The sequence below is a fragment of the Panthera onca genome, chromosome B1 (genome assembly GCF_046562875.1).
Source record: "Panthera onca isolate mPanOnc1 chromosome B1, mPanOnc1 haplotype 2, whole genome shotgun sequence".
NCBI classification, from domain to species: Eukaryota; Metazoa; Chordata; class Mammalia; order Carnivora; family Felidae; genus Panthera; species Panthera onca.
The window spans coordinates 149,415,022-149,441,539 of NC_138342.1; the positions used below are offsets into that span (position 1 = coordinate 149,415,022).

General features: G+C 36.4%; 1 protein-coding gene across 1 annotated transcript in view; it reads left to right on the plus strand.

Annotated features, from left to right (window-relative positions):
- Positions 1-26,518, plus strand: part of GALNTL6 (polypeptide N-acetylgalactosaminyltransferase like 6) — a 1,203,008-nt gene that overhangs the window by 1,055,823 nt on the left and 120,667 nt on the right. The window contains exon 9 of the mRNA XM_078445606.2: positions 13,353-13,470. Coding sequence (XP_078301732.2) covers positions 13,353-13,470 — 118 coding nt within the window. The remainder of the gene's footprint in view (positions 1-13,352; positions 13,471-26,518) is intronic.

The window sequence follows — 26,518 nt, forward strand, 5'->3', positions numbered from 1 at the left end:
CATTATACTGGTATGTAATATGAGACCATGATTAAACTTGTGACCATTTAGAAATTAGAAATGAATGAATCCAATAAGAATTGCAGGGTAAGTATACTGAGGACATAATTCTGGGATATAAAAATCCAAAATTGTACCTTGAGCCAAGTCTCCAATCCACCACATTGTTCAAAGAGAGAAGTGGGCAGGAAGTGACTTAAGAAAATAAGCCATAACATTTACACTTTAGTTGTCCCCAGACACCTTTGAAGAGATCTCCCCGGGTGTATTCTGCATTTTGAGGAGTAGGGTGCAGGTGGTCCCAGTATATCGTTGAGTGCGCACCTATTTCAAGGATAGGATGACTAGGAAATAGCAGCTGTACCCACACAGGTGAATCCATCCACCCGTTCACTGTAGGAGTGAAGAATGGTATTTTAGACCAATCACTCTGGTACCCATTCTTGGAGGTTTTCCATTTGACCTACATAAACACACACACACACACACACACACACACGTGCGCGCACACACATGCACGCACCACTTTGGGTCACAGAAGAGTAGCTGAGGGACACAGCACCTTGGTCACATAAAACTAAGACTATAAAAATATTTAGCCATTCTCTTGCTATACCCAGAGAGACAGTTGTTGATGTAGCCTTTTGACATCCAGAGTTTCCATTTCATCTTGTTAGATCAGTGACAACGCTGAAGATACAGAGGCAGCAGTATTTTGAACAACTTCAGAACTACCAACTTAATTGGAACACCAAAGACAGACCATCACACTCTTTTTAAGGCTATAGGCCAGTTTAATGGCCTATATAATTTGTACTGACATACACAAGATTTCTTTTTTCATCAACTTTATATCCTTCCACAGGGGAGACTACTATCCTAAATATAAAGAAAGCAGCCAAAGTATATTCAATTTTATAAAAACCTTTTAAACCATTATGTTGTATTATATGTGTTTATGTTTGTGATAAAAACAAAATTATAGATCGTGGCACAAAATAGTACAAAATTTGTACTATGATTTATAATTTTGTTTTCCTCATTTTATCCAAAAAGCTGAAAAAGTCATAATTCTGCCACCTGCTCTTGGGTAACTAGTTGGCCCTTATCCCTTTTCTACTAATGCTTTCCTAAACACTAACACTTGCATTTGTAAATCTAGAAATACAGAATTTTTTTGAGCAAAGGCTTCTGCTGTCATTATGAGCAGCTCTGAAATCCCGTTATGTATTATAATATACCCTAGGGCGCTAGTGGAGATAACTTGAAAAAAAATCCAAAAAATAAGCCTATGTTAAACCTTAGAAATTAGAAAATTAACCAAAATCCTGTGTCTATGAAGGGTTATTATCATTACCAGCAGCTTAATAGAAATGCAAATATGTCCTCTTTTAGAGCTTGAAATTCAAGATGAGATCCGTTATCAGTTACTTAACAAACCATCCCAGAACTTAGAGACTTAAAACAGCAAACATTTTGTTTAGTCACAATGCTGAAGTTCAGAAATTGAGATTAAGCTCCACTAAATGGTTCTTCTGCTGGTCTCACCTAAGAGGGATGAACAACTCATCTTGGTTTGCCTGGGACTTTCCCAGTTTTGGCATTGACAGTCCAGCATCCCGCAAACCCATCAGTCTCAAGCAAAACAGAAGAGTTGGTCACCGGGGTCACTCATCCGGCAGTAGTCTTCTGATGGCTCACCTAGAGCTAGGCAGTCTAAGATGGTCCCACTTATATATCTAGTAGTTGGTGCTGATTGTCAGTTGGACCATGTGTCTCCAACAGGCTAGTCAGGCTTCTTCATGTGGTAGCAGGCTTCTTGAAGATGTAGGAAAGAGGCCAAGCCCCAGTGGACAAGGCCTCTGCTTGCACCTCATTTGTTGATGTTAGCTAAACCAAGTCACGTGGCCGACTAAGTCAATGGCAGTGTACCACACAAGGGCATGGGTACAAGAACCCATGATCCGTACAGTTCAGCATAAGGCCATTTAGTATTCAAATTTAACCAATCCTCATTTTGTGTGTTGTGTTACTTTCGGAGTCTATCTTCTACTTGGTAAGAAAAAGAGCTCCTCGTTCCTAAGATACAGTCCAAATAACTACTGCCTCTCAGAAAGAAAAGCAGAAAATCTCTGTTGCTTTTTTTGCTGCTGCTGCCATTTGTTCCTGTTCAAAGAAAAAAAAAAATTTTTTTTTTAAGTCCTGAAGTCTAGCTCAGCCTAATGGAAGCAGTAAGAAATGCAATGATGCTAAGGCATAGAGGCAGTCACGGAGGACTTCCTCACCAGAGTGCAGAGAGGAAACTTCAGCTTATGGCACTCTACTAGCATAGGCCTGGGCACCAAATGTTAAACTTCTTTGCTTACACAATTCTTTCAGCTTTGCACATATCAGAGCTATTTCTGCCATTATACATACATAGTCCCAAGGTGCATGAGTTAGGAGAAAACATAGCTTTCTATGACTGGAATCAAATATTCCTTCCATTTCTGCATCCAGCTGTTTCCAAGAGGACCTCTTTCTCCCAGCCCAGGACCTACTTCATTTTTTGTCCCTAGACTGACCACCTCCCTGTGTAACAGAAAGGTGACATTCCTCCCTCATCCTTATGGTCCCCATTACGCAAATAAAGGTAAGGAAATTATACCAAAAAAGTAAGTTTTTAAAGATACGTTATACAGATGCATTTGTCAGTAGTTATTTAATGACTCTTTTCAAAATCCTAATTAAGCAGTGATTTAATACTTAAAAGAAAAAATTGTTAGAAAAAAATTGTTTTAATCTGCAATATTGTTTTACTCAACAACTAAATTCGAGCTGAAAATAATTATATTTCAGCTGTAATTGTTCTGTAATTGTTGAGTCATGGGCCAGCTAAAAATTTTGAGTTACATAATTGAAAATTATGTGGTTCATCTCTATGCTGATTGACTTGGCTTGATTGGGTCCAGAGGGAAATTGTGCCATTTCATTTCTGATCAAATTCAGACTGCAACCCACATGTCCAGAATTCTCACTGCAGCCATGGAAATGAATGGAAATTGAGAGCCAGTTTATTTTCTGAGGCCAAATGGAAGAACTCCTTTTGATTTCTGGACCTAAGTTTTAATTGTTAGTGAATTTTAAAAATAACTTTTTATGCATGTTTATCTTTCAATGTAATGGTTTTTTTTTTATTAGTAGACCCCCAAAGGATACATGAGATGTATTAAAATTCAAAATAACCCTTTTTGTCTGAAAATAGGAGAAAGTGGGCAACAAATATGTAAAAAGTGTATTAAAACTCTACCACATTTTTCACATATGGGGAAAGAGTCAACATGTGAAATGGAGAATAACAGGAACATCAACAACTCTTTAGAATGCAGTGAGAATCAGAGTGAGACCACAAGCATTAAGAACTACATCCTGGTTTAGTGAAAACAACCAACTGTACACTTGGAAATATGCATTTGCAAGTGAAAACGTGGAGATTTTTTTCATTTGTGCCAAATAAAGAATGGTTCGAGTATACTTTTAGATTATAGCCTCATAAATTTAAACTCAGCAAATTTTGGAATACAAAAATGGATGAGAAAAGTAAACTAGTCTACCATAGGTAAAAAGGAAACATACCTATTATCTGGTTCAATAGCCTTAACATAAAATAGAAAATTGATTTCTATTAAGCATACAAAAGTTATATTTTCATAACCTGAAGAATAAAGAATGTGCAACAGGAACATGTTCCTTCATGATTATGTTAATTTCAAAAGATGTTTCTGTGTTTTTTGTTTTAAGTTTACTTATTTATTTTAAGAGAGAGAGAGAGAGCATTCACAGGCCCAGGGAAGGGGCAGAGAGAGAGAGAGAGAGAAAGAGAAAGAGAAAGAGAATCCCAAGCATGCTCTGCACTGCCAGGGCAGAGCCCAAGACAGGTCTTGAAGTCACAAACCGTGAGATCATGACCTGAGCCGAAATCAGAAGCCAAAAGCTTAATCAACTAAGCCACCCAAGCACCCGACAGATGTGGTTTTTAATAGCAAAACTTAAGACCTGATTTATGAGTAACACTCATAAAGTAAGTACATTAATATGTTAAAAGTTGCATGAGATAAAACCACATTAGAACAGGTCTACAGTGTGTTAACATACGAGGGGAACAAAACCAGCATGAATATTTTGTAAGAAATCAAGGAACGTGAGGGGCACCTGGGTGGCTCAGTCGGTTAAACGTCAGACTTCGGCTCAGGTCATGATCTCGTGGTTCGTGGTTTCGAGCCCCGCGTTGGGCTCTGTGCTGACAGCTCAGAGCCTGGAGCCTGCTTCGGATTCTGTGTCTCCCTCTCTCTCTGCTCCTCCCCTGCTCGTGCTCTGTCTCTCTCTCAAAAATAAATAAACATTAAAAAAAATCAAGGAACGTGAAGATAAACCAATGAAAAATTGTGAGAAACAGGACCAGTGGGGAGAGTTTCAAGTAATTAACACTATATTTAACATGGAAAACAGAAAGCATAAGAACATGCTGAAAATAATGAACTTCCCTTCTTCATTTCTTCAGAGGAGAAAATAATGTTGACACATGAAAATATTTTACCTTTAATCTGTGAGGAGCACAACTTTCTTGACCTCAGCGCAACATCTCCCATTAGTTAACTCATATTTGCATGGTGGCATATGAGTTCCCGTCCACAAACTCACTGGAACGTAATAGATTACAATACTACATTTTCCTCAGAGCCATGTAACTCCCACTTTGCGTCCCCTTCACAAAACTAGTAGAAAATTCATTCTCTCTTCTCATGTAAGTTCCCCTGTTTTCAGGGAGGGCAATGGTTCTAGAATCTTATTTAAGCCAAATTGTCAGAGTCGTCCTTCTGACATAACTGTCCATTCACAGGTTTGCCACCAAGATCCATACGGCCCAAGCCACTTGGTTCCTTCAAATCAGCAGTTCTGCTAATTTCGTGCAAATCCCAGCTCATGGGGTATAACTGCCGAATGTGTTCCGCCCTGGAGGTCTTGTCATCTCCCAAGGCACCTTCACAGTGCAGGAGGTTGCCTCTGTCACTGCAGGACTTGACAGATTCTGCCTCCCACTTCCCTCTCTGGGATCTCTTCAGGCTGCTTAGATTCTCTTAAAAATACAAGGGCTCTTATCTTTTAGCAGCTGCCTCTTTCCAAGCCCCCAGAGCACCAAGGCTGCTGTCCTGGCTTGCTCTGGGCTTGAAATGAGAAGGGTTGTGGTGATCAAAGAGGAAGGACAAATACTGATTTATTTATGAATAATTTCTTGTGTTTCACTACTATGTGGGAATTTTTAGCACCTACTCTGTGTAGGCACTGGGTACTCTGTGTGTATCCTCCCCCCATGCTCCAGCTCAGCAGGACTGGCCTTCTTCCATTTCTTATTATTATGCTCCCTCCTACCACAGGGCCTTCGTATTCCATCTTTCTTAGTGTCAAAACCATCCCTTACCTCCTTTCTTTCCATTTCTTTTTTAAAATCATTTATCCTGCGAAACTTTTCAACAGTTCCTCTCCAAATATTGTCCTAATAATGACATGTCCCTAGCAAGTGTTATCTGTAGCCTGGAATATGCTACTTTATGATGGATCTGTAATTTCTCAGTAGGATTGCTACTTTTCTCTACCGCTTATTTTATTAGGTCTTAAATCATTGGCCTTGGGCTGGTATGGAATGTGAGCTAGAGCTTCAGGTTAGGACACAACTTAATGTGAACTTTTAACTTCCAGGCATGAGAAAGTAAATAAATTTGTACACTTTTACTCTTTATAGCCAACCAGGATATATAATTCCAGAAATATATATATACACACAATGGAATGATGGGCAGATGTTTAAAAAATAGACCAAGGAAGGTCTTTTCAATATAGCATGATCATTAAACTTATTAGCTAACTTTTAAAAATTAGGTGAATTTTTAAAATTAAGTAAAAGCACACTGTTTGTAGGGTGCAATCATTTGTATAGGAAAGGAAGGAAAAAAATGATATAGTTGTACCTCCTTAGATGAGCATAAAATATCTCTGGAAGGACATCCAGGAAATAATAGTGGTTGTTTGTGATGAGAAAAATAGAGTGGCAGGAGATAGATGTAGGAGCAAGAATGTTTATAAATATGTGAATGTATTATCTATTCAAAATAATTAAATAAATATTTTTAAATGTTTTAAAATAAAAATTAATGGATAGATAATCATATTTTCACAGTGGGACAAGATAGAGTAATATGGGTTAGATTGACCCGTTCACCTAAACAGACATAAAATACATGAAACAGTGATTTCTAAGATGCTCAATTACAGAACTATAATTACAGAACTGAAATTACAGAATTTTCAGTCTGGCAGTGAAGGACAGTGATCCCTGAGAGATGGAAAATAATAAAAGGAGGTCTATGATTGCCCCTGCTTCCCAACTGGAGAGTTTTCAGGTTATGGTATAAGGAAGGCGAACCTGGGTAGGGCTCAGCCTAAGTTGGTAGAGAGCTGGGAATTTGGGGGAAATGGGCCAACTAGAATGTCAAGGGCAGAACACCATGAGAAGAGAGCTACACAGAGAGCTCTAGAGATCTACAGATCTGTACCCTTTGAACATTCAGCAGAGTAACGATAGGAACATGTGTGTGAAGGAACTACCCAAGACTGGGCAAAAGAACATTCAAAAGAGTCAGAAATAACAGTGCCCAGAACAAACAGAAGTCTGAGAATAGTGTCTGTTTTCACCATCCAGACTGAAAAGTTTGGTAATTTGTAGGACATTCAGTAGAGCACACAGAAGGTCTTGTCTTAAAAGTAGTGAATAATTTGTCCTAGATTATGCACTGCTCCAGTCCTACCTAATAAATTGTAAGAACAAAACCCAAGAGGGTTAAACTATTTCCAAATAATGTAACTGCATCCAAGAACAAAATGTTTAAAAGAATACCAAAATACCCAACACCCCAAAATGTAAAAGTTTTAGAACCCAAAGAAAAAATTACCAGCCATGCAAAGAAGTACCAGTATATGTCCCATAATGAGTAAATAATTCAGTCAATGGAAACTAACAACTGAGAGTCAACAGACAGGACATTAAGACCGTAATTATAACAGTATTCTACATGTTCAGAAAGTTAAGCAGAGACATGTAAGGTATAAAAAGACCAAAATAAAAATCCTAAAGGTGAGGAAAAAAGTGTAAGATTAAAAATGCTTTAGATGGGATTACAAGCAAATTAGACATTACACAAAAATTAATAAACTGGAAGATATAGCAATAGGAAATATCCAAAATTGAAACACAAAAAGAGAAGTTATGGAAATGAACAAAGTATAAAATTCGAGTCTCTGGAAGATATGGACAAAAAGTAGGAACAGAAAGAATACTGGAGGAAATAGTGCTCAAGAATTGTCCATATTTCATGAAAACTATACATGCAGATCCAAGAAACTCAAGTAATCCCAAGCACAAGAAAACTCTATAGCTATAGCATGTGTCATGTCATAATAAAATAGCTCAAATCCTATGACATAGAGAAGCTCTTAGGCAAACAAACAAGCCCACACGCCCCACAAAACACCAACTTATTGTGTACGGAGAAACAAAGATAAAAATAACATATTTCTTACAGAAAACAATGCAAATGAGAAGAGAATGAGCAACGTCTTTAGAGGATTGAGAGAAAAAAAGCTGTTAACCTAGTGTTCTATAGCCAACAAAAGTATCTTTAAAAATGCAGATGAGGAGCACCTGGATGTTTCAGTCTTTTAAGAGTCAGACTTCAGCTCAGGTCATGATCCCATGGTTCAGGAGTTTGAGCCCCGTGTAGGGTTCTGTGCTGACAGCTCAGATTCAGAGCCTGCTTCAGATTCTGTGCTGCCTTCTCTCTCTGCCCCTCCCCTCGTGCTCTGTCTCTGTCTCTCTCCCTGTCTCTCTGCCCCTTCCCTGCTCTCGCTCTGTCTCTCTCAAAAATAAATTTAAAACATGCAGATGACAAGATGTTTTCATAAATGCAAAAGATCAAACTCCCACTACAAGAAATGTTAAAGGAAGTCTTTTAGGCAGAAAGATACAAGACAAAAAGATACAAGGCAGAAAGATACAAGGCTGGAAATATGGGTCCATACAAAAGAATTAAGGAAACAAAAATGGTATTCATAATATAAGTTCATATATGTGAAAGTTTATTTTTAAATCTTTTTAAAAGACAATACTTAAAATAATAATGATGTCATGTGGGATTTATAGCATATGGGAAAGTAAAATGTATGACAACAGAGTACAAAGGTTAAGGGAAGAGACATAAAAGCATTCTAGCAAAAGATTTCTATCATATACGTGCACTGGTACAGTATTGCTGAAAGCTAAACCATCATCAAAAATAAACACATATGATATAAACCCTACAGCAACCACAAAGTAAAAAAAAAAAATCACACAGAGTTTTTGTTAAGTCAAAAAGGATAGTGAGTGGAATCATGAAAAATATTCAATGAATCAAAATATGGAAAAGGAAATAATAAATGGGACAAATAGAAAACAAAGAAACTGATAGATTTAAGCTTAACCACATGAATAATCATATTAAAAGTAAATAATCTAAAAAAAAAACTAAGTGATCTAAATAGCCCAGTTAGAAGACAGAGATTGTAAAACAGCAAGGTGCAATTGTGTGCTGCCAACAACAACGACGACAACAAAATCTTAAATATAAAGACACAAATAGTTTTAAACATAGAATAAAAAGATATAAAAGTTATAAATAAATATTAGTGTTTAGAGTGTATAAACCTAAAGGAAGCTGAAGTGTTAACATCAAGACAAAATAGATGTCAAAGCAAAGAATATTAGCAGAGATTATTAAAGTCATTTCATGGGGCGCCTGGGTGGCGCAGTCGGTTAAGCGTCCGACTTCAGCCAGGTCACGATCTCGCGGTCCGTGAGTTCGAGCCCCGCGTCAGGCTCTGGGCTGATGGCTCGGAGCCTGGAGCCTGTTTCCGATTCTGTGTCTCCCTCTCTCTCTGCCCCTCCCCCGTTCATGCTCTGTCTCTCTCTGTCCCAAAAATAAATAAAAAACGTTGAAAAAAAAATTAAAAAAAAAAAAAAGTCATTTCATAACAAGATTAAAGTTAACTCATCAAGAGTACAGAAAAATCGTAGACATTTATGCCCTTATTAACAGAGCTACAAAATACATGAAGCAAAAAACTGATGGAACATGGTGAAGAAATAAACAAATTCAAAACTATAGTCATAGATTGCAATACCCCCCTCTCAGTAACTAATGGAACAAAGAAACAGAAAATCAGTAAAAATATACACGACTTGAATAACACTACCAACCAACTTTACCTAATAAATGTGTATAGACCCCTCTACTCAACAGCAACATAATATGCATCCTTGTCAAATACACATGGAGCATTTACCAAGATAGGCCATATTCTGAGCCATTAAAAAGTCTGAATAAATTTGGAAGAATTCAAGTCATACAAAGTATCTTATCTGACCACAATGAAATTAAATTAGAATCAATAACAAAAAAAAAACACCAAAAAATCCCGAAATATTTGGAAACTAAATTACACATGTTGTATATAACAAATAGGTCAAAGAAAGAAAACAAAAGAGAAATTAGGAAGTATTTTTAACATAATGAAAATGAGAACACTGCATATTTTTGGGGGGGATTTTTTGTGGGATTCTGCTACATGAGTACTTAGGTGAGATTTATAGTACTAAATACCTATATTAGAAAAAAGAAAAGCTCTCAGGTCAATGATGTTAACTTTTACCTTAAGGAATGAGAAAAAGAAGAGATAATTAAACACAAAGTAAGTAAAAGATTAAAACAATAAGAACTAAAAAGAAATCAATAAAATATAAGTGAAAACAACAGAGAAAAATCAATGCAACCAAAAGCTGGTTCTTTAAGCAGATCAATAAAATTGGTAAACCTCTAGGCAGACTGACAAGGCAGATGAGAGAAGGGACACAAATATGCTCAACAGCATTAATCACCATGGAAATGCAAAACAAAACCACACTGAGATACCATGATATCCCAATCATAATGACTGAACTTCAAAGACAGCCCATATGAAGTATCGGTAAGAAGGCATAGCAACTGGAACTCAAACACTACTGTTGGGAATATAAAAGGGTACAACCACTTCGGAAAAGTGTTTGACCGTTTCTTTGAAAGTTAAATATACCCACCATATGATCTAGTTATTCCACTCCTAGGCATCTCCTCCAGAGAGAAATGAAAGCCTATATCCTATGCACAAAGATTAGTAAACAAAATTCATAGCAGTTTTGTTTGTAACAGCTCACAACTGGACACAACCCAAATGTCCATCAGTAAGTGAATGAATAATCAAACTGTGGTATATTTGTGCAAATGGAATAAAAAAAAAAAAGTGGTGAACTATTAATACATGCTAAACATAGGTGAATCTAAAAATAATGATACTGAATAAAAGAAGCCAGGCCCAGAAAAAGAACACAAATTTTATGATGACATGTATATTAGATTCTAGCAACTGAAACTAAACTATAGTAACAGTAGATCGGTGATGGCCTAGACAAAAAGAATGACAAGGTCAGAAGGGAGGAATTACAAGAAAATTTGGAAGGAAGGCTAATATGTTCATAATCTTGAATGTAGTAATAGCTGCACGGGTGTCTAAGTCAAAACTTATCAAACTGTGTACTTAAAATACATGCAGTATTCTGTATCTCAACTATACTTCAATTAAGCTGTTAAAAATTAAAAGCTAATTAAAAGATTAATGGACAACTGTGAGTAAATACATACATAAATGAAAAGTTGGTTTCTTACCAGTCATTCACACTAATAAAGATAGGAAACATTAATTTATTTGGAGCTAGGTAAAAACATCAATGAAGGCAAAAAGGATCCATTTGAATCTATTTTATTATATCTAAAATTAATAGAATTTTAGAATTTAGATATTCTAAATAAAATGTACCTAGCATACACTACATGGTTTTATTTTTTAATACACTCATTAAAAAAACAAGATGCTGTGTTTCCAATGAATTACAATACATGCATACAAACAAAAAAGCAACATAGGACTTTCCCTTGCTAGTATCTATAATTCCAGATCTAGGAGAATTCTAGTTTTGAGGTTCATTCTGCCCAGTGTAAACTTTGATGCACTTTGGTCTCCTATTTTACACAATCAAATGAGAATATATTTGTTTGACTTGAGGTCTTTTCTATTTGTGGTTCAGTTTGAATAGGATTGAGAATTTCTGGTCACTTATGCCCAAGCTCTGCAGAAGCGGAGTTACACCGGTGGCGAGTTCACGGGGGAACTGCGCTCGGTGCATGTTACAGTCCTCATTTTATCCAGCTACAGCTGTAATTCCGCTCTGAAATTCGGTGCATGGAAAATGGAAAAAGATTAGGCTGCTGGAGAGAGGGATAAAGTAGGTTACATCTGGTTCTAGGATTTTTCTTTCAAACAAAATAAAAAATTGCATGAGATGCCTTGTGTTATTTTTCTTAATCCTGCTCACTTTCCTGGGTAGAATAATAAATCCCCTTTCCTGCCTTGCCATCTTTCTAGCCACGTAGAGGCAACACATTAAAAAATACTCTTAAACTGAAGTAATCAGGCCAAATACCATTTTCACATACAAAGCCTTTGAAATATAGAACACGCAAATTCAAGTTGATGTTGTTGGAATGCCTAAAAAAACATTACCAAGAGCAGGCCTTCAGTTGCTGTGTCTCATATGTTTATACATATTTTAAAATGTGTACTTTCAACATTTAATGCCTTGTACTCTTATGTATAAATACCCTTTGTGTCAAAAATTTTTCAAAACTATCACAAAAACTACATTGGAAATGTGTTTTTTTTTAAATTTTTTTAAATGTTTTTATTTATTTTTGAGACAGAGAGAGACAGAGCATGAGCAGGGGAGGGACAGAGAGAGAGGGAGACGCAGAATCTGAAGCAGGCTCCAGGCTCTGAGCTGTCAGCACAGAGCCCGATGCGGGGCTCAAACTCACGGACTGTGAGATCATGACCTGAGCTGAAGTCGGTTGCTTAACTGACTGAGCCACCCAGGTGCCCCTGGAAATGTGGTTTTTTACAGATTTGCTTTGTCTGTCTGCATAGGGACATTCTCTGAGTGTTTCCTATCCACGTTTATGTACTTGTCTTTCTTTACCCCCAAACACTGAAACAGAAACAGGGTTGCAGTAAAGAACTCAAAGGCTTTGAAATCAAAGGACCTGGCCCAGCCCCAGAACCACCACTAACTTCAGCCTTTCGCTGCTGCTACTTACCTCTCTCTGCCTGTTTCTTTAAAACAATACATGAGAATGATATTCACAGGATTGCAGCGAGGATTAGTCAAAGGAATTGGGTAAAACTTTTAGCCAAGAGCCCAGCAGGTATTGAGGACTCAAAAAAAAAAAAAAAAAAAAAAAAAAAAAAACTAGCTCTACCTTTAAACTGCAAAAAGTTTAGGACAGGGCCCATAACTATGAGTGATCTCATCACATAGCAACGGGACTACTGTGTGCCCTAACAGGAATAGAATACTTGAAAATTATTACTTGAGCAAAAGGAATATTTCTTTGAAAGGCAGAGAAAGCCTAAAAAGAATAATATAATTAAAATGAAAAGACCTAGTTTATTTTTTAAAGTTTGTTTGCTTCTTTGTTTGTTTGTTTAAGTAAATTATTTATTTATTGAGGCAGGGCTCAATCTCATGAGCCGCAAGATCATGACCTGAGCCAAAATCAAGAGTCAGATGCTTAACCCAGGCATCCCAAAAAAACCTAGTTTAAATTCCACCTTTGGCATCTTAATTAAATAACTAATTCTGGTTGATTTGTTTATTCTACTAATCATCTCATAGTCTGTAAAAGGGACATGACCTGTTAATGGTAAATTCTTGGTGAATATATACTGAGAGATTGAATCTAAGGTATTGTCTATGACAGTGTTTTCTATACGTTTATCTGTCTGACAGTACAAGATTCCTTTCATTTAAGGAAAAGACATAAAATTAAGTGATATTTCTCTATCTATCATTCACTAGCAGTCGTGTATTTCCCTCTAATGATAAATATATGGAGCAAATGTGGCTCTACAGGACATTAATTGCATTAGAGCCTGAAGGGCAAAATTTAAAGCTCATGAAGATTCCAGGAGCAATTAGAGACCCAATGAGATCCCTAGATCCATTGACAGAAAACCAGGGCTGAAAAGCACCGTGCATTTGACTTCTGAAACATTATCTTGAAGTTTGTTTGTATTTTTTTCCAAGCAAATATTCCTAGTCCCTTAAAGATTTTTTTTTTGTTTTCATTTCATAGGTCTCCCGTTATGGCTGGAGGTCTCTTTGCTGTGGATCGAAAGTGGTTTTGGGAGTTGGGTGGCTATGACCCAGGTTTAGAAATCTGGGGAGGAGAACAATATGAAATCTCTTTTAAGGTAAGTTACCAAGACCCTCTTCGCACTATGTCTACATAATTTCAGTGATTCCCATAAAGAGTCATCATTCTGTTTCGTGACCTATATTGTGAGATAACAACGAAAATAGATAATGTTACCTTTCCAAGCCAGCTTTGGGATGAGAGAGCTGCTTCCCTCTGATGTTTCAGTGAGATGTAACCATGCCATGAAGGAAATCATTCAAAATCCCGTTTGCAGGCGGGAGACTTGGTGTACCAACAGACCTGCTGCTTCACCAACCAAGCATCCCCTCCACAGAGCACACAGAGTGAAGAAGTGAAACAAAAGAAATTGGATTATTGGAATTTTCTCCCTTTGTATTGATTTTAGAAATAATGGTTCCTATTTTGATCATAACCAGTTATTCCAAAATTTCAGTTAACAGAAGAGTAACTTAAAAATATGAATAACAAATTAAGGCTCTTCTTCATAGAATTCCATAATAGGCCAATGTTTTTACTTATTTCTCTCTGAAACTGCCGAGGTCTCTACTTGCCTCGACCATAAACGCTCAGCAAAATTATATGCTTTATAACATACATACATGTTACATACATCATGTGTACATACATATGACAGAATGCAGATTTTAGGGTTTGCGAATGAAAAAAATCTGCCACAACACGTGAAGACCAGAAGAGCAAAGCAAAATAAACTGTGTGAAAGGTTGCACTCCAAACCCCCAAGATGCATTTTTTTTCCAAAAACAGTCTCATTAAGGAAAAAAAACTTCATTTTCTTTTTTTCTTTATGATTGTCATTATTTATACAGAAGATGGATTTATTTTGTAAGGTTTATCATACAGAAGTTTCTTAGTAAATAAATCATTTTTCCTAATTACTTCCATCATAAAATCAAACCAATTCTTGCTGAGAAAAAAAGTGTATACTGAATATAGTAAAAGTCAGGCTTAAGCATCCAGCCAAACTCTCTAAATTTATACATAGAAAGAAAATGACAAAACTGATCTTTATAAAACTGTAACGGCTATCTTCAATATGTTAACAAAAATGTTACATTGTCCTCAAAGTGTCAGAAAATAAATATCCCTAAAGAGAAACTCAGGAGGCTTCAGGACATCTAGAAGTTTCCATCTCACTCTGCTGGCAGTAATCCTTGTAACACCGTTTAGTAAATTCGTGTTTTTCTTCACCGTCTTTCAAAGCCGTCTAATTTCATATCTGAGGTACTTTTTAAAGACCTTTTTGTAGATATGTGGTATTAAGTCCTTCAAGTTGCCAATGTTGTTTGTTTCTCTGCTGTAGTAATAGCTGCACACTTATCACTGTGTATATGGCATAAGGTAGTATAATAGTTAATGATGATAGAAGCGGTACCTATTCCATTTACTTAATGGTATGTGACAGATGCTGAGCTAAATGCTTTATATACATTATCCAATTTAAAGTCACATCTCTAAGAGGTTGGTGTTATTCCATTTTACAAAAAAAAAAAACCACACACACACACAACTGGGGTTCCTGGGTGGCTCAGTCGGTTAAGTGACCGACTCTTGATTTCGGCTCAGGTCTTGATCTCACGGGTTTGTGAGTTCAAGCCCCCCATCAGCCTCCACGCTCACAGTGCAGAGCCTGCTTGGGATTCTTTCTCTCTCCCCTCCCTGATCATGTGCATGCATGGATGTGCGTGTATACTCTCTCCCTCTCAAAATGAATAAACTTTAAAAAAAAACACAACTGAGACTTAATGTTTTAAAGATTTTTTAAATACTTATTTTGAGAGAGCACAAGCTGGGGAAAGGGTCAGAAAGAGAAAAAGGGAGAGAGAATCTTAGGCAGGTTCCATGCTCAGTGCAGAGCCTGATGTGGGGCTTGATCATGATCTAAGGCAAAATAGTCTGATGCTTAACTGACCGAGCCACCCAGGTGCCCCTAACATGTTAAAAACTTTAGACTACAAATTGTTTTAAGCTTTAAAGATTATGTACATTACCTAATGCTGCTTCGGAATTGAAATGCTCCATCTCTGCTTAACTGCAGGGAATACAGAACCGGTCCAACCACAGTCCTCACTGTGAACCTTTTGATTTCTATCTAGTTTCCTCTCACTGAAAAAGTGAGTATCTTCATTATAGTCAATAGCATGACAGTAAACTTACCGCTGACCCTGGCAAAATAATATTGATTATCATATATGGCTCAAAGCTAGGTGCAACGTTTGCAATAATACCTTCAACTGGAAAAACCGAATATTACATTTGACCCCAAGATTAAGGGGAAAAAATGGCATTGCTGTAGCTGCAACATCTTCAGAATTCAAGAGATGCGTTTTACTTTTCACTGATCAAGATTTATTTTGCTTAAATACTGTTAGTTCATGGATTCTTCAAGTTTAAAATGTTATTATGAACATTTCTATTAAGTGGGAGGTATCTGGCTCTGAATAACGAGCTGCATGATGGATAAAATTCCTATGGAAAGTCTGGAGGATTTGCGTAATATACATTTGCATTCTACATCAAAAGGCATTTTTTTAACAAATGTAGACTTGCATCTTTCGTTTCTGTATCACTTGTATCTATCACACCTCTTCTGGGTGACCTGAGATTTTATTACCCCATTTCCTATTTTTCAGTTATCTGTCATTCTGAAGGATATAATTGGAATGCAGCCCTGTCGTCTTTGTCTAGAAACCATGGCAACAGCACTGGAAGTTCAGGACTAAATTGCCCCAGGTTGCTTGGTTGGAATGACAGATTCTTTGGCAACAGCTATTTCTTACAGGGTCCCATTTCAGACATATCCCTTCATTCTTCTTGCTATTGTGTGCTGACCTTGGGGTTCCTGTCCCTCCCTATTAGTATTTGTAACATGAGGGGGACAAACTTAAACAGGCTTTGGTAGAATTTGCATTGAAGCAAGAAGAATTTTCTCCATGGGAAAGGAATCAAAAGAATTATACACGCATAGCTCTGAGAAACGGTATTAAAAAGAAAAGAAAATCAAACATTTGCATTATGTTTAATTTTGCCGGGTAAAGCACTGTAAGATTTACACTGGGCAGCACTTGAAATTCAGGAAGTATGTATGGATCACTAAGAGTTTACTTGTCTATCTCACATTGTAATAAAGAAATTGTTTTAAGTGTAGATTCAAATGCTCTGATTCAAAAGATTTCTATCTATGGTCATCATCAGGCATCATTGCTTGCTGTTTGCTCCTTAACCAAAGAATCGTTTCACCACAGTTAATGACAAGGCTCTATCACTAAATAAACTATTTCTAGAAAATCCTGCTTCATATTAAGGGCTTGGTTTCTGGTCAAACAGCCTCTGGTTAAGAGTGCTCCTCAATTTTCTTTCTCTGTAAATCTCCTTCATTTTTCTAACATCTGAGTAGATCAGTGGATTTCATCCCATAACAGAAAAGCCAACACAAGTGTAATTTTCAGGAGGCAGTTGAGGAAAAGAGCTTTCTGGGGAAATGATCTGTCTGCCTAGTCTTCAGTCTCTTTCAGAATGAATCTGAACTCCTGCATGGCCCAGAATTATCCAGCCGTCTTTCAAACGTTGCTAGGTTAGCCAGCTGCTAGGGAGGGGAAAGCGGCATTTAGTCAGTCATTCAACAAGCTTTTATTGGGCATCCAATTTATTCCAGGACTAGCTCCAGGTACTCAACTTGGAATCGCACCTGGAAACAAAGAGGAAACCACAACAGACAGCACAGTGTGGCATAAAAGAGATAACCCACACCTTTAAATGTCGTCCACCATTTAAGTTATTGAAATAATAGTAAACCATTATGACTCTCTGATTTTTCAGAGTGCATTTTTACATCCATTCCCCAAAGACCAAAGTCCAAATGTTAGCATTTCCAAAAGATATGTCCTTTGATTCCGGAAAACTCTTTCCAGAAAATAAAACTGAGCAGCACACACCAAGTAGGCACCCACAAGAAATTTAGGCTCCATTTCACCCATTCTCAGGCATGAGATATAATGCTTAGAACCAGGAAGGAGAGCATTAAATTTGGGTTGGGCTGCCCTTTTCCACCCCCAGGGGCTTATCAACATGGTCCCACACGGACCCAGTATTTCTTGGGCATCTAGAGTATGGCATGAGCCCTTGGCCACGAGCCTCAGCTATGCAGAAACATGCAAGCCTCCAGGTGAGATGACTACAGCTACCCTAAGTCTGAGAATGAATCTGACAAACCTGGGAACCCCTACGACCTTTTCAAAACCTCTCTTAAGGGACAACATGCCACAGAATCACCTTTGTTATGTACTGTCATCCTTCTTATGTGTTGAGTGTAAGATTCAGGCATTTAGGGATATCATTCGTCTCATAACCTTTCAGCTCTTTTCAGTCCTGAATTCATTCAACAGACATTTATTTATTAATTATAATGTGCCACCTCTGGGCTAAACTCTTGAGATGCAAAGATAAATGCGAGAAGATTCTCATTCCGGTGGAGCTTACTTTCCAGTAGCAGCCTAGAGAATTAACTCACCACAATTACTCATCATCAGTATTATTTGGAATATATTGTATTTCCATATCACAGTAATAATTCGGGACATATGCAATAGCCTATTTGCTAGCCTTCTGTGCTATATTCTTTCTCCTCTTTCAACCTATATCCACATTCTTTTATTCCCCAAGTTGCTTTATTTTCCTCTCCTAAAAATTCAGTTCTCCTAATTACCACACAAATCAAATGGATGTTCTGAATCATAAACCATGAGAGTTTTCATCAATTATCTGCCTCACCTGTCTGAATCTACACAGTAAACCAACTTAACTAGTGATTTTCTTTCCTTTCCAGAAGATAGAAACTCATACTTCCATTTCTACCCCTATTTATTACAGAGATTTTAACTAACCAGTCAGACTTTAGTCTGTTCCTGAGATATTAGCTTGTTCTCTCTACAAATATTAATCAGCAACCTCCACCATGAGTCTATGTACCATCCAAGCTAGACTCTGCAGAAAAAGGCAAAGGTGGCCCAGTGGAAGTCCTTGGATCAGGTACAACTTAGATGAGTATTTCTTCCATGAAAAATAAATATCAAAGCAGGAAAGCACAAACAACTACATTTAAAATTCCCTCTAGGGGCACCTGGGTGGCTCAGATGGTTGAGGGTCCAACTTTGGCTTAGGCCATGAGTTCGTAGGTTCAAGCCCCACATCAGGCTCCATGCTGGCACTGCAGAACCTCCTTGGGATTCTTGCCCTCTCCTCTCTCTCTGTCCGTCCCCTGTTGGTGCTTTCTCTCTCTCTCAAAATAAATAAATAAACTTAAAAAAAACTCATAAGAATTCCCTCTAAAGTAAAACATATAAATGTATATTTATTTGCCAGGCTTCTAATGCAAGACAGATCAAAGCTTTTCCTTCTGCATTTGGGTGAATAGATTGGAGTAAAAGTAGAGGTCCAAGAACCATACCCATACTGCATTTGCTGTGAGTTCTAGTTTGGTTTCTTTCCAGTGGAATGAGAACTTAAAGACACTTGGAAGCTATCTGGATATGGTAACAGAATCGTTTTAAATTTTTCATGATTTTGCCCAATCTTTTATTGTTACTTTGTCCATACCTAATATGACAGCAAAGTTTTTAAATAACAACTCAATCCTTTCAAACTCCTCAAATTAGTTTTGGCATGAACAACAATTCTGTTTTCATAGCCGTATTTCATCAGTCTAAGTGGTATTTAATGAAATTACGCAATTACAGTTTTTTTTCAACTAGCATAATCACATTTGGGAAGAAAGGCACTGCCTTGTAGGTAAGCATGTAAGCTCACTATTGGGAGCAAGGGATTCCAGGTGTATTCAGCGTAACCCCTATTCCATGCAGCTTCGCCATAATAGGAACACCATTTAATAACGTTTGCAGAAGGAATGGAGATTGAAGGTTAATACGTTGAATTGATTAAACAGAGATTCAGTCCTTGCTGTCAAAAACTTTCAGTCTAATAAGAGAAAGCTCATGCAACAGAGGTAGGTGTGTTTCTACCTTTTTCCAGAGGTAACTTGCTCACTTATTCAGTTTGGGTCTAAGGTGAGGCTCTTTCTTCTTGTTTTCACCTGTGCCCAGCTGCCTCCAGTTCCCCGATGTAAAGATGGCTGCCCAAGGATATTGAATGGCCAATGTATTGCAGTGACGAGTTCTTGCACTCTGTGCCCTGTTCCTACAGACCAGTGCCCTCTCCTGTGTTTTTTTTTTTTTAGTTGTCACTTCTTTTCCCTCCCCCAGACCCAATCTTGTGGAGTCTCTGTAAAGTGGGGGGAAAAAAATCAGTCCTAAAATAAGCCTCTGGGGTTTCTTTGAATCTTTGTTTCTACTTTGATGTGACTAGCAAAGAAAATCCCCCTGGAGTAAAAATAGAAAATGGAAAACACATTGAGCATAACGAAATGAATACTTCAAGTTACAATCCTGCCACACACAAATAAATATATACAGTTTAGAGTAACTACAATATGTCTGTGATTTTAATAGGCAGCATCCTGGGGGGGATGTGGGGTTTTTTAATCCCTTTTTGATTTGTAAAACCTTTACATGGAGCTACCTGTGCTCCAAAGTTCTGGGCATTCTGTATTCTTCCTATGATGATAGTAACTATTACTTGGTCCCTTAACAAGAAAAAGTAATGAGTTAGCAGTTATAGGTCACTGAATTTAATTTCTTATCCTACTCAATACTAATGTAAGGTAAAAATTAACTTCCATTTCATAATTACAAAAACAGACCATTGCCTAGTTAATATCAAAGCAAGAATTAGAATTCGGGTTTGCTCTAAAAACCATTAGCCTAATTTCTCTTAGCTAGAAAAATAGAAGATTTTATATCATTGGTGAAAAAAAAAAGTGGCTACTGTCATTCTCTGAAACCACTTAAAAAAGGAAATGCAGGTTCTTCCTATCTGATTTTTATTAAATATGGGGGCTGACAATTCTTGTTAAGATTTAATGTAAAATTTAATTTTTTTCTATCTTCAAAATGCAATCATTATTCAATAAGAATTGAATATACACAATAGGGACTAATCCTCGAGTATAAAACATTCAGTTCTCTACTCACACAACATGACAGCCATTAATTTAGAATTGTTATAGCTCAGTAAACCTTATATCCTAGAGCTTAACATCATTATAGAGCTTCTCAAACAAACATGAATTTTATTTATTTGTTAGACAATCAAAATTAATAGCCTACAAAACTAGCTAAATTTAAAGTTTCCCCACATGATATATAGCCATCCAAAAGAAAATTAAGTAAACTTACAGTTCAACAATTGAATGTTGTATAATTACAATAGATTTACAGTTTTAAAATAAAAAAAGGAAGATCTTCTCTTTGAGATTACTCAAAAAAAGGAGAACAAGAAACAGAAACAAAATACTAAGTTTATCCTTGACAAATAATCAGATATCTGACCCCCAACCACAATACATGAGGAAGGTTATCATATGCAGCAAAAGTGAATTAAATGGTGGGGGGAAAAAAAGCATGGGAAGACAGAATGACCACAGCTACAAGTCTCCCTTGAAGCCAGCAGATCTCAATGTCACAAAGTAATGGGCACCTCCTAAGAGGGGCAAGATGGGGAACTGACAACATTTGTTTGAAACAAGGCAACAGGTGTGATTGCCGGTGGCCAGAGCTCCCTCGGATTGAGTTTGGCACAGAAGGGAAGCACAAATGGGAAGTTGGGGACCGTTCTAAAAGAGGTATTAGATAGACGAGCCATATTTGCGGGAAGCAGGCTGTTATTAAGGCAAAATGGAGGAAAGATACTTGATATGATGAACAGCCTTGTGGCAGCCAGTTCCTAATAGATGCTGACAAATACAGGCTAAACTAATTCAGTCACACACAAAGTCATAAAGTGAATACTTACTCTAATTGGTAAGAATTCTCCCTATTCAAAGATAGGTAATGATAATTTTTAAAGAAAACAGCACATAGAAATACTACAAGAAAAGATGAAGAAGAAGAAAGGACCAGGAACAATGAGAACAGGTTACCAAAGTAATGTTGCTATACATTGTTATAAAGTGTTTTAAATATTAATGAAGCTATTGACTCTGCAAAGCAATATTAGATGCTGAACTTTATGAGATTAGGCAAAACAACAAAAGGTAAGAGAAAGAGATGGAAAAAAATAGCAGCAGTCAGGATTAAATGAAAAAGAAAGAGAAAATCATCACCAAAATGAAGGTCCTATTGAAAGCAACACAAAGGAGAAGGGGTATGCTGAAAATACACAGAGGCAAGGAAGGTAGAGTTGAGAAAAAGGAGCAAAATGTTATTAAAATCAGCAAAGTTAAAAGGTAATAGAGTGAAATGATATGGAAGGTATAGGTGCTCATATTAGTGCTCATATTAGGAAAAATGTTGAAATTATAATACCATGTATCAAAACATAGTAGATACAACCAAAGCAGTGATAAGAAGAAAAATTAGATCCTTGGGGAGCCTGGGTGGCTCAGTAAATTGAGCTTCGGACTTTGGTTTAGGTCAGGATCTCACAGTTTATGGGTTTGAGACCCAAGTTGGGCTCTATACTGACACTGTGGGGCCTGCTTAGGACTCTCTCTCTCTCTCTCTCTCTCTCTCTCTCCCCCCCCATCTCTTTCAAAGTAATTAAATAAAAAAAATTTTTAAAGAAAAATTAGATCCTTAAGTTCTTATATCAACATAAAAAGAAAGAATAAACATAAGCAAGTTAACTATTAAAATACAGTTTGCAAATGAAAAATGAAATAAACATAAGGAAATAAAGATAAAAGATTAATAAACTTAAAAAAGAAATTAATGGTTTAGAAAACCAAAAACTGATGGTGCAAGAGCTAGTTCTTTATAGCCAAAAATAAATAATTAAGGGAGTCACAGATGGAGAGACAGATTAATTAGAAAAAGGTTTTTAAGAAAACTGGCCATGAAAAAAGAAAGAAAACACCAATACACAAACTAAGAAACAATAATAAGAATTTAGAAAAAATTTAAATAGTTCGAAGAGATTAATTAGTCTGTTCAATTCTATACAAAGAAGCTTCAGATTGTGAGTAAAATGATTGATTTTTAATAAAATCATTATAAGCCACTTAGTGGCTTAAAACAACAGAAAATTTTCTCACAGTCTCTGAGTTGGTAGCCCAGTGTCTTTTAGCTGAGCCTCTGCTAAGAATCGCACAAGTCTGAAATCAAATTTTGAGCCAGCTCTATCCTTATTCACAGGCTCAGCTGGGAAAAGATCCGTGTTCAAGTTCCCTCGGGTTGTTGGCAGAATCCATTTCTTTGTGGTTGTGGGACTGAACTCCTCACTGTATTGGTTTTCATCTGGATACCACTTTCCGGTCCTTGCCTTTTGGCTCCTTCTTTGACCCTCTCACAACATGGTAGCCTACTTCCTCAAAACCACCAGTAGAATTTCTCTCCTATTTCAAATTTTCCTATCCGTTTCTTCAGGAAAAGCTGAGTCCCTTTTTTAGGACCCACCTGTTAGGTTTGACCCTCCCAAGATAATCTCCTTTTGATTAACTCAAGGTCAACTAAAGTGGGACAATAATCATATCTGCAAAATCCCTTCACCTTTGTCACATAACGTCACCTAATTGCAGATGTGAAATCCATCATATTCACAGTTTGTAGCACACACAAAGCAAGGAGATTATAAAAGGACATGTACACCACGGTGTGAGATTTGGGAGGGAAAGTGGGGAGGGGGGGTTGGCGAGGAGCATCTCAGAATTCTGCCTATCATGCTGCCCAATGACCACAGAATAGAGAAAACTTTCAAAAGGCAATCTCCAAAACATAAAGAACCAAATGCTATCAGTTTCTTACAAATCTTTAAAGAATGCATACTGCAATGTTTTCCAAAAACCATTCTTCAATATTAGAAAAGAAAGAAATCTTTACAATTCATTATTAAATTAATATATAATATTGACAGCATAATATTGATAGCAAATTCTGACCAAGATAGCATAAAATGATAGATAAATACACATATTTTACTTGTAAATATTAACATTAGAAACTAATAATAGATAAAGAAGGTGTGGTATACATATACAATGGAGTATTACTCGGCAATCAAAATGAATGAAATCTTGCCATTTGCCACTACGTGGATGGAACTGGAGGGTATTATGCCAAGTGAAATTAGTCAGTCAGAGAAAGATAAAAATCGTATCACTTCACTCATAGGAGGACTTTAAGAGACAAAACAGATGAACATAAGGGAAGGGAAATAAAAATAATATAAAAACAGGGAGGGGGGAAAAACAGAAGAAACTCATAAATATGGAAAACAAACTGAGGGTTACTGGAGGGGTTGTGGGAGAAGGGTTGGGTAAACAGGTAAGGGGCACTAAGGAATCGACTCCTGAAATCATTGTTGCACGATATGCTAATTAATTTGGATGTAAATTTTAAAAAATCAAAAATTAAATTAAAATAAATAAATAACTAGTAATAAAATCTCACACAATGGGATAGCTATTCAAAGATTAATACACCAAAATGAGTGTATCTTTGATGGATGTGTTTCAATATTGGGATATGTATTAACATAATTCAACTTGAGTGCATTTTATTTTATTTTGTTCTATTTTATTTTATTTTATTTTATTTTATTTTATTATTTTGTTTTGTTTTATTTATTCTTATTTTATTTTATTTTATTTTTGTGGTCTTTGTAGCAAAATGAAATTTATTTTGAAGTTGTGCTGGTCACAATTATTTGGTATAAACTATTCATTGTTTTTTTCACATTTTTTTAAATATAATTTATTGCCAGATTGGTTTTATAGAGTGATGGTCATCTCCATAGGTAATATAGAGGAATTTAACAAACTTTTGCACTCCACATTTGAACAAAATACTTAATACTTAGCAAGATTAAATGTAAATACATATTTGTAAAATGGATGTATCTCAGCTTAAAAACCATCAGCTAGCTTAAAGAGAAACCTCTAGGAATTAAATTACTATTTAATATCATTTAATATTATTCTAGAGATAGCAGGCAATTCCATTAGGTAAGAAATGATATAAGAAATATAAAAATTGGAAAGGAGGAGTGAAATTTTTCATTAACTGCAGATAATATTACCCTATATCTACCTGAACAATGCAAGGGAAATCGACTGGAAAAATACTATAAACAATGAGAAATTTAGTAAGTTGCCTGGGTAAAATATTTATGTGGGGTGTGTGTGTATGTGTGTGTGTGTGTGTGTGTGTGTGTGTGTAAATACATAAAAAACAGTAGCCTTTACATATACAAACAACCCCAAAAGAAGATACCATTTATAATAGTAGGGAAAAAGACAGCTAGAAATAAACAAGAAATGTCCTAGTCCTGATGAAGAAAGATTATAATGCTGCTGAGAGACATATAGAGACTCAAATACATGAAATTCATAAAGAAGACAATTCTCCCCAAGCATGCTCATAAATTTAATCTCAGCAAAAGTGGTAACATGAATTTTATTGGGGGGTGGCTAGACACAGTGCTTCTACTCTATAAGTCAAAACAGATAAACAGAATAATGAGAAAAGTTCTGGAGAAACAATGATACAGGGTTAATCACAGCTGATAATAAAATACATAATAAAATTTGCATGAATATACAGAGATATCTTTGGCACAGAATTTAAATAAATTCAGATAAATATGGGAATTTAGCATAAGATAGGCTTAACATTTCAAATCAAGAGGAAGATGGTTGATTTCTGAGTAAATAGTATAGGACAACTACTCTTCTGGAGAAAAAAAAAATTAAATTGGATCCCTATATAACACTTCATACAAAAATAGATCCCAAGGAGATAAATCTTTTTTTTTAATGTTTATTTATTTTTGAGAGAGAGACAGGGCACAAGCGGGGGAGGTGCAGAGAGAGAGACAGGCAAAATCTAAAGTAGGCTCCAGGCTCTGAGCTCTCAACACAGATCCCGACCAGGGCCTCAAACTCACGAACTGAGAGATCATGACCTGAGCCGAAGTTGGATGTTCAGCCACCCAGGAGCCCCTAGAAGATAAATTATTTTAAGCATTAAAAATGAAAATGCGTAAGAACTACAAAAATCCTGGAAGAACTGGAATGGGGAAGGCCTCCTAAATGTGACTTTAAAAAACAAAAAATCCACTAGAAGCAATGAAAGGAAAGATTAATTCATCCACATAAAAATTCTGCACCGGGGTGGTTCAGCCAATTAAGCATCAGATTCTGGATCTCAGCTCAGGTCATGATCTCACAGTCTTTGTGGGTTCAAGCCCCGCATCCAGCTCTGTGCTAACAGTGTGGAGCCTTCTTGGGATTATCTCTCTCTCTCTCTCTCTCTGCCCCGCCCCCACTCACACTCTTTCTCTCTCTCAAAATAAATAAACTTTTTAAAAATTCTGCAAGGAAGAAACACACAAAAGACAAACGGCAATCTGAGCAAAATTATTTGCAACTAATACCCTTAATACAGAAAGATCAACTACAAATCAATATGATTAAAGTTTTGAAAAGCCAAATAATAAAAATATTGAGACCGCTCACAGAAAGGACATACAAATGACTCTTAAATATCAAAAGTTATTCATTTTCAATTATGACAAGAAAAAATATAAATTAAAACTATAATAATATCTTTTTCACCTATTAGATTGGCAACAATCTAAACTTTGATAACACAACACGTTGTCAGAGTGAAGGAAGAGACACTCTCAAACGCGGCCAATTACAGTAATGAAACGTTATATGCCCTCTATAGGAGCAATTAGAAACAATCTTACTAAATGTTTAACGTGCCTCCGTGTTGACCCAATTTCATTTCTATTCTCATGACCCACAGCGAGATTCACACATGTATTCAACAACACACATACAAAGATGTTTATCTCAACTTGTTTTTATTGATGAAAAAGAGGAAAACTTAAGTGTCAATAAGAGACTGGTTAATTATTATCTAGTTACAATGTGGACTTTAAATAAAACGCAACAGCTTTATTTTTACTATTAGGTGGGGGGATGGGTTGGATGAGTTACACTGTTTAAA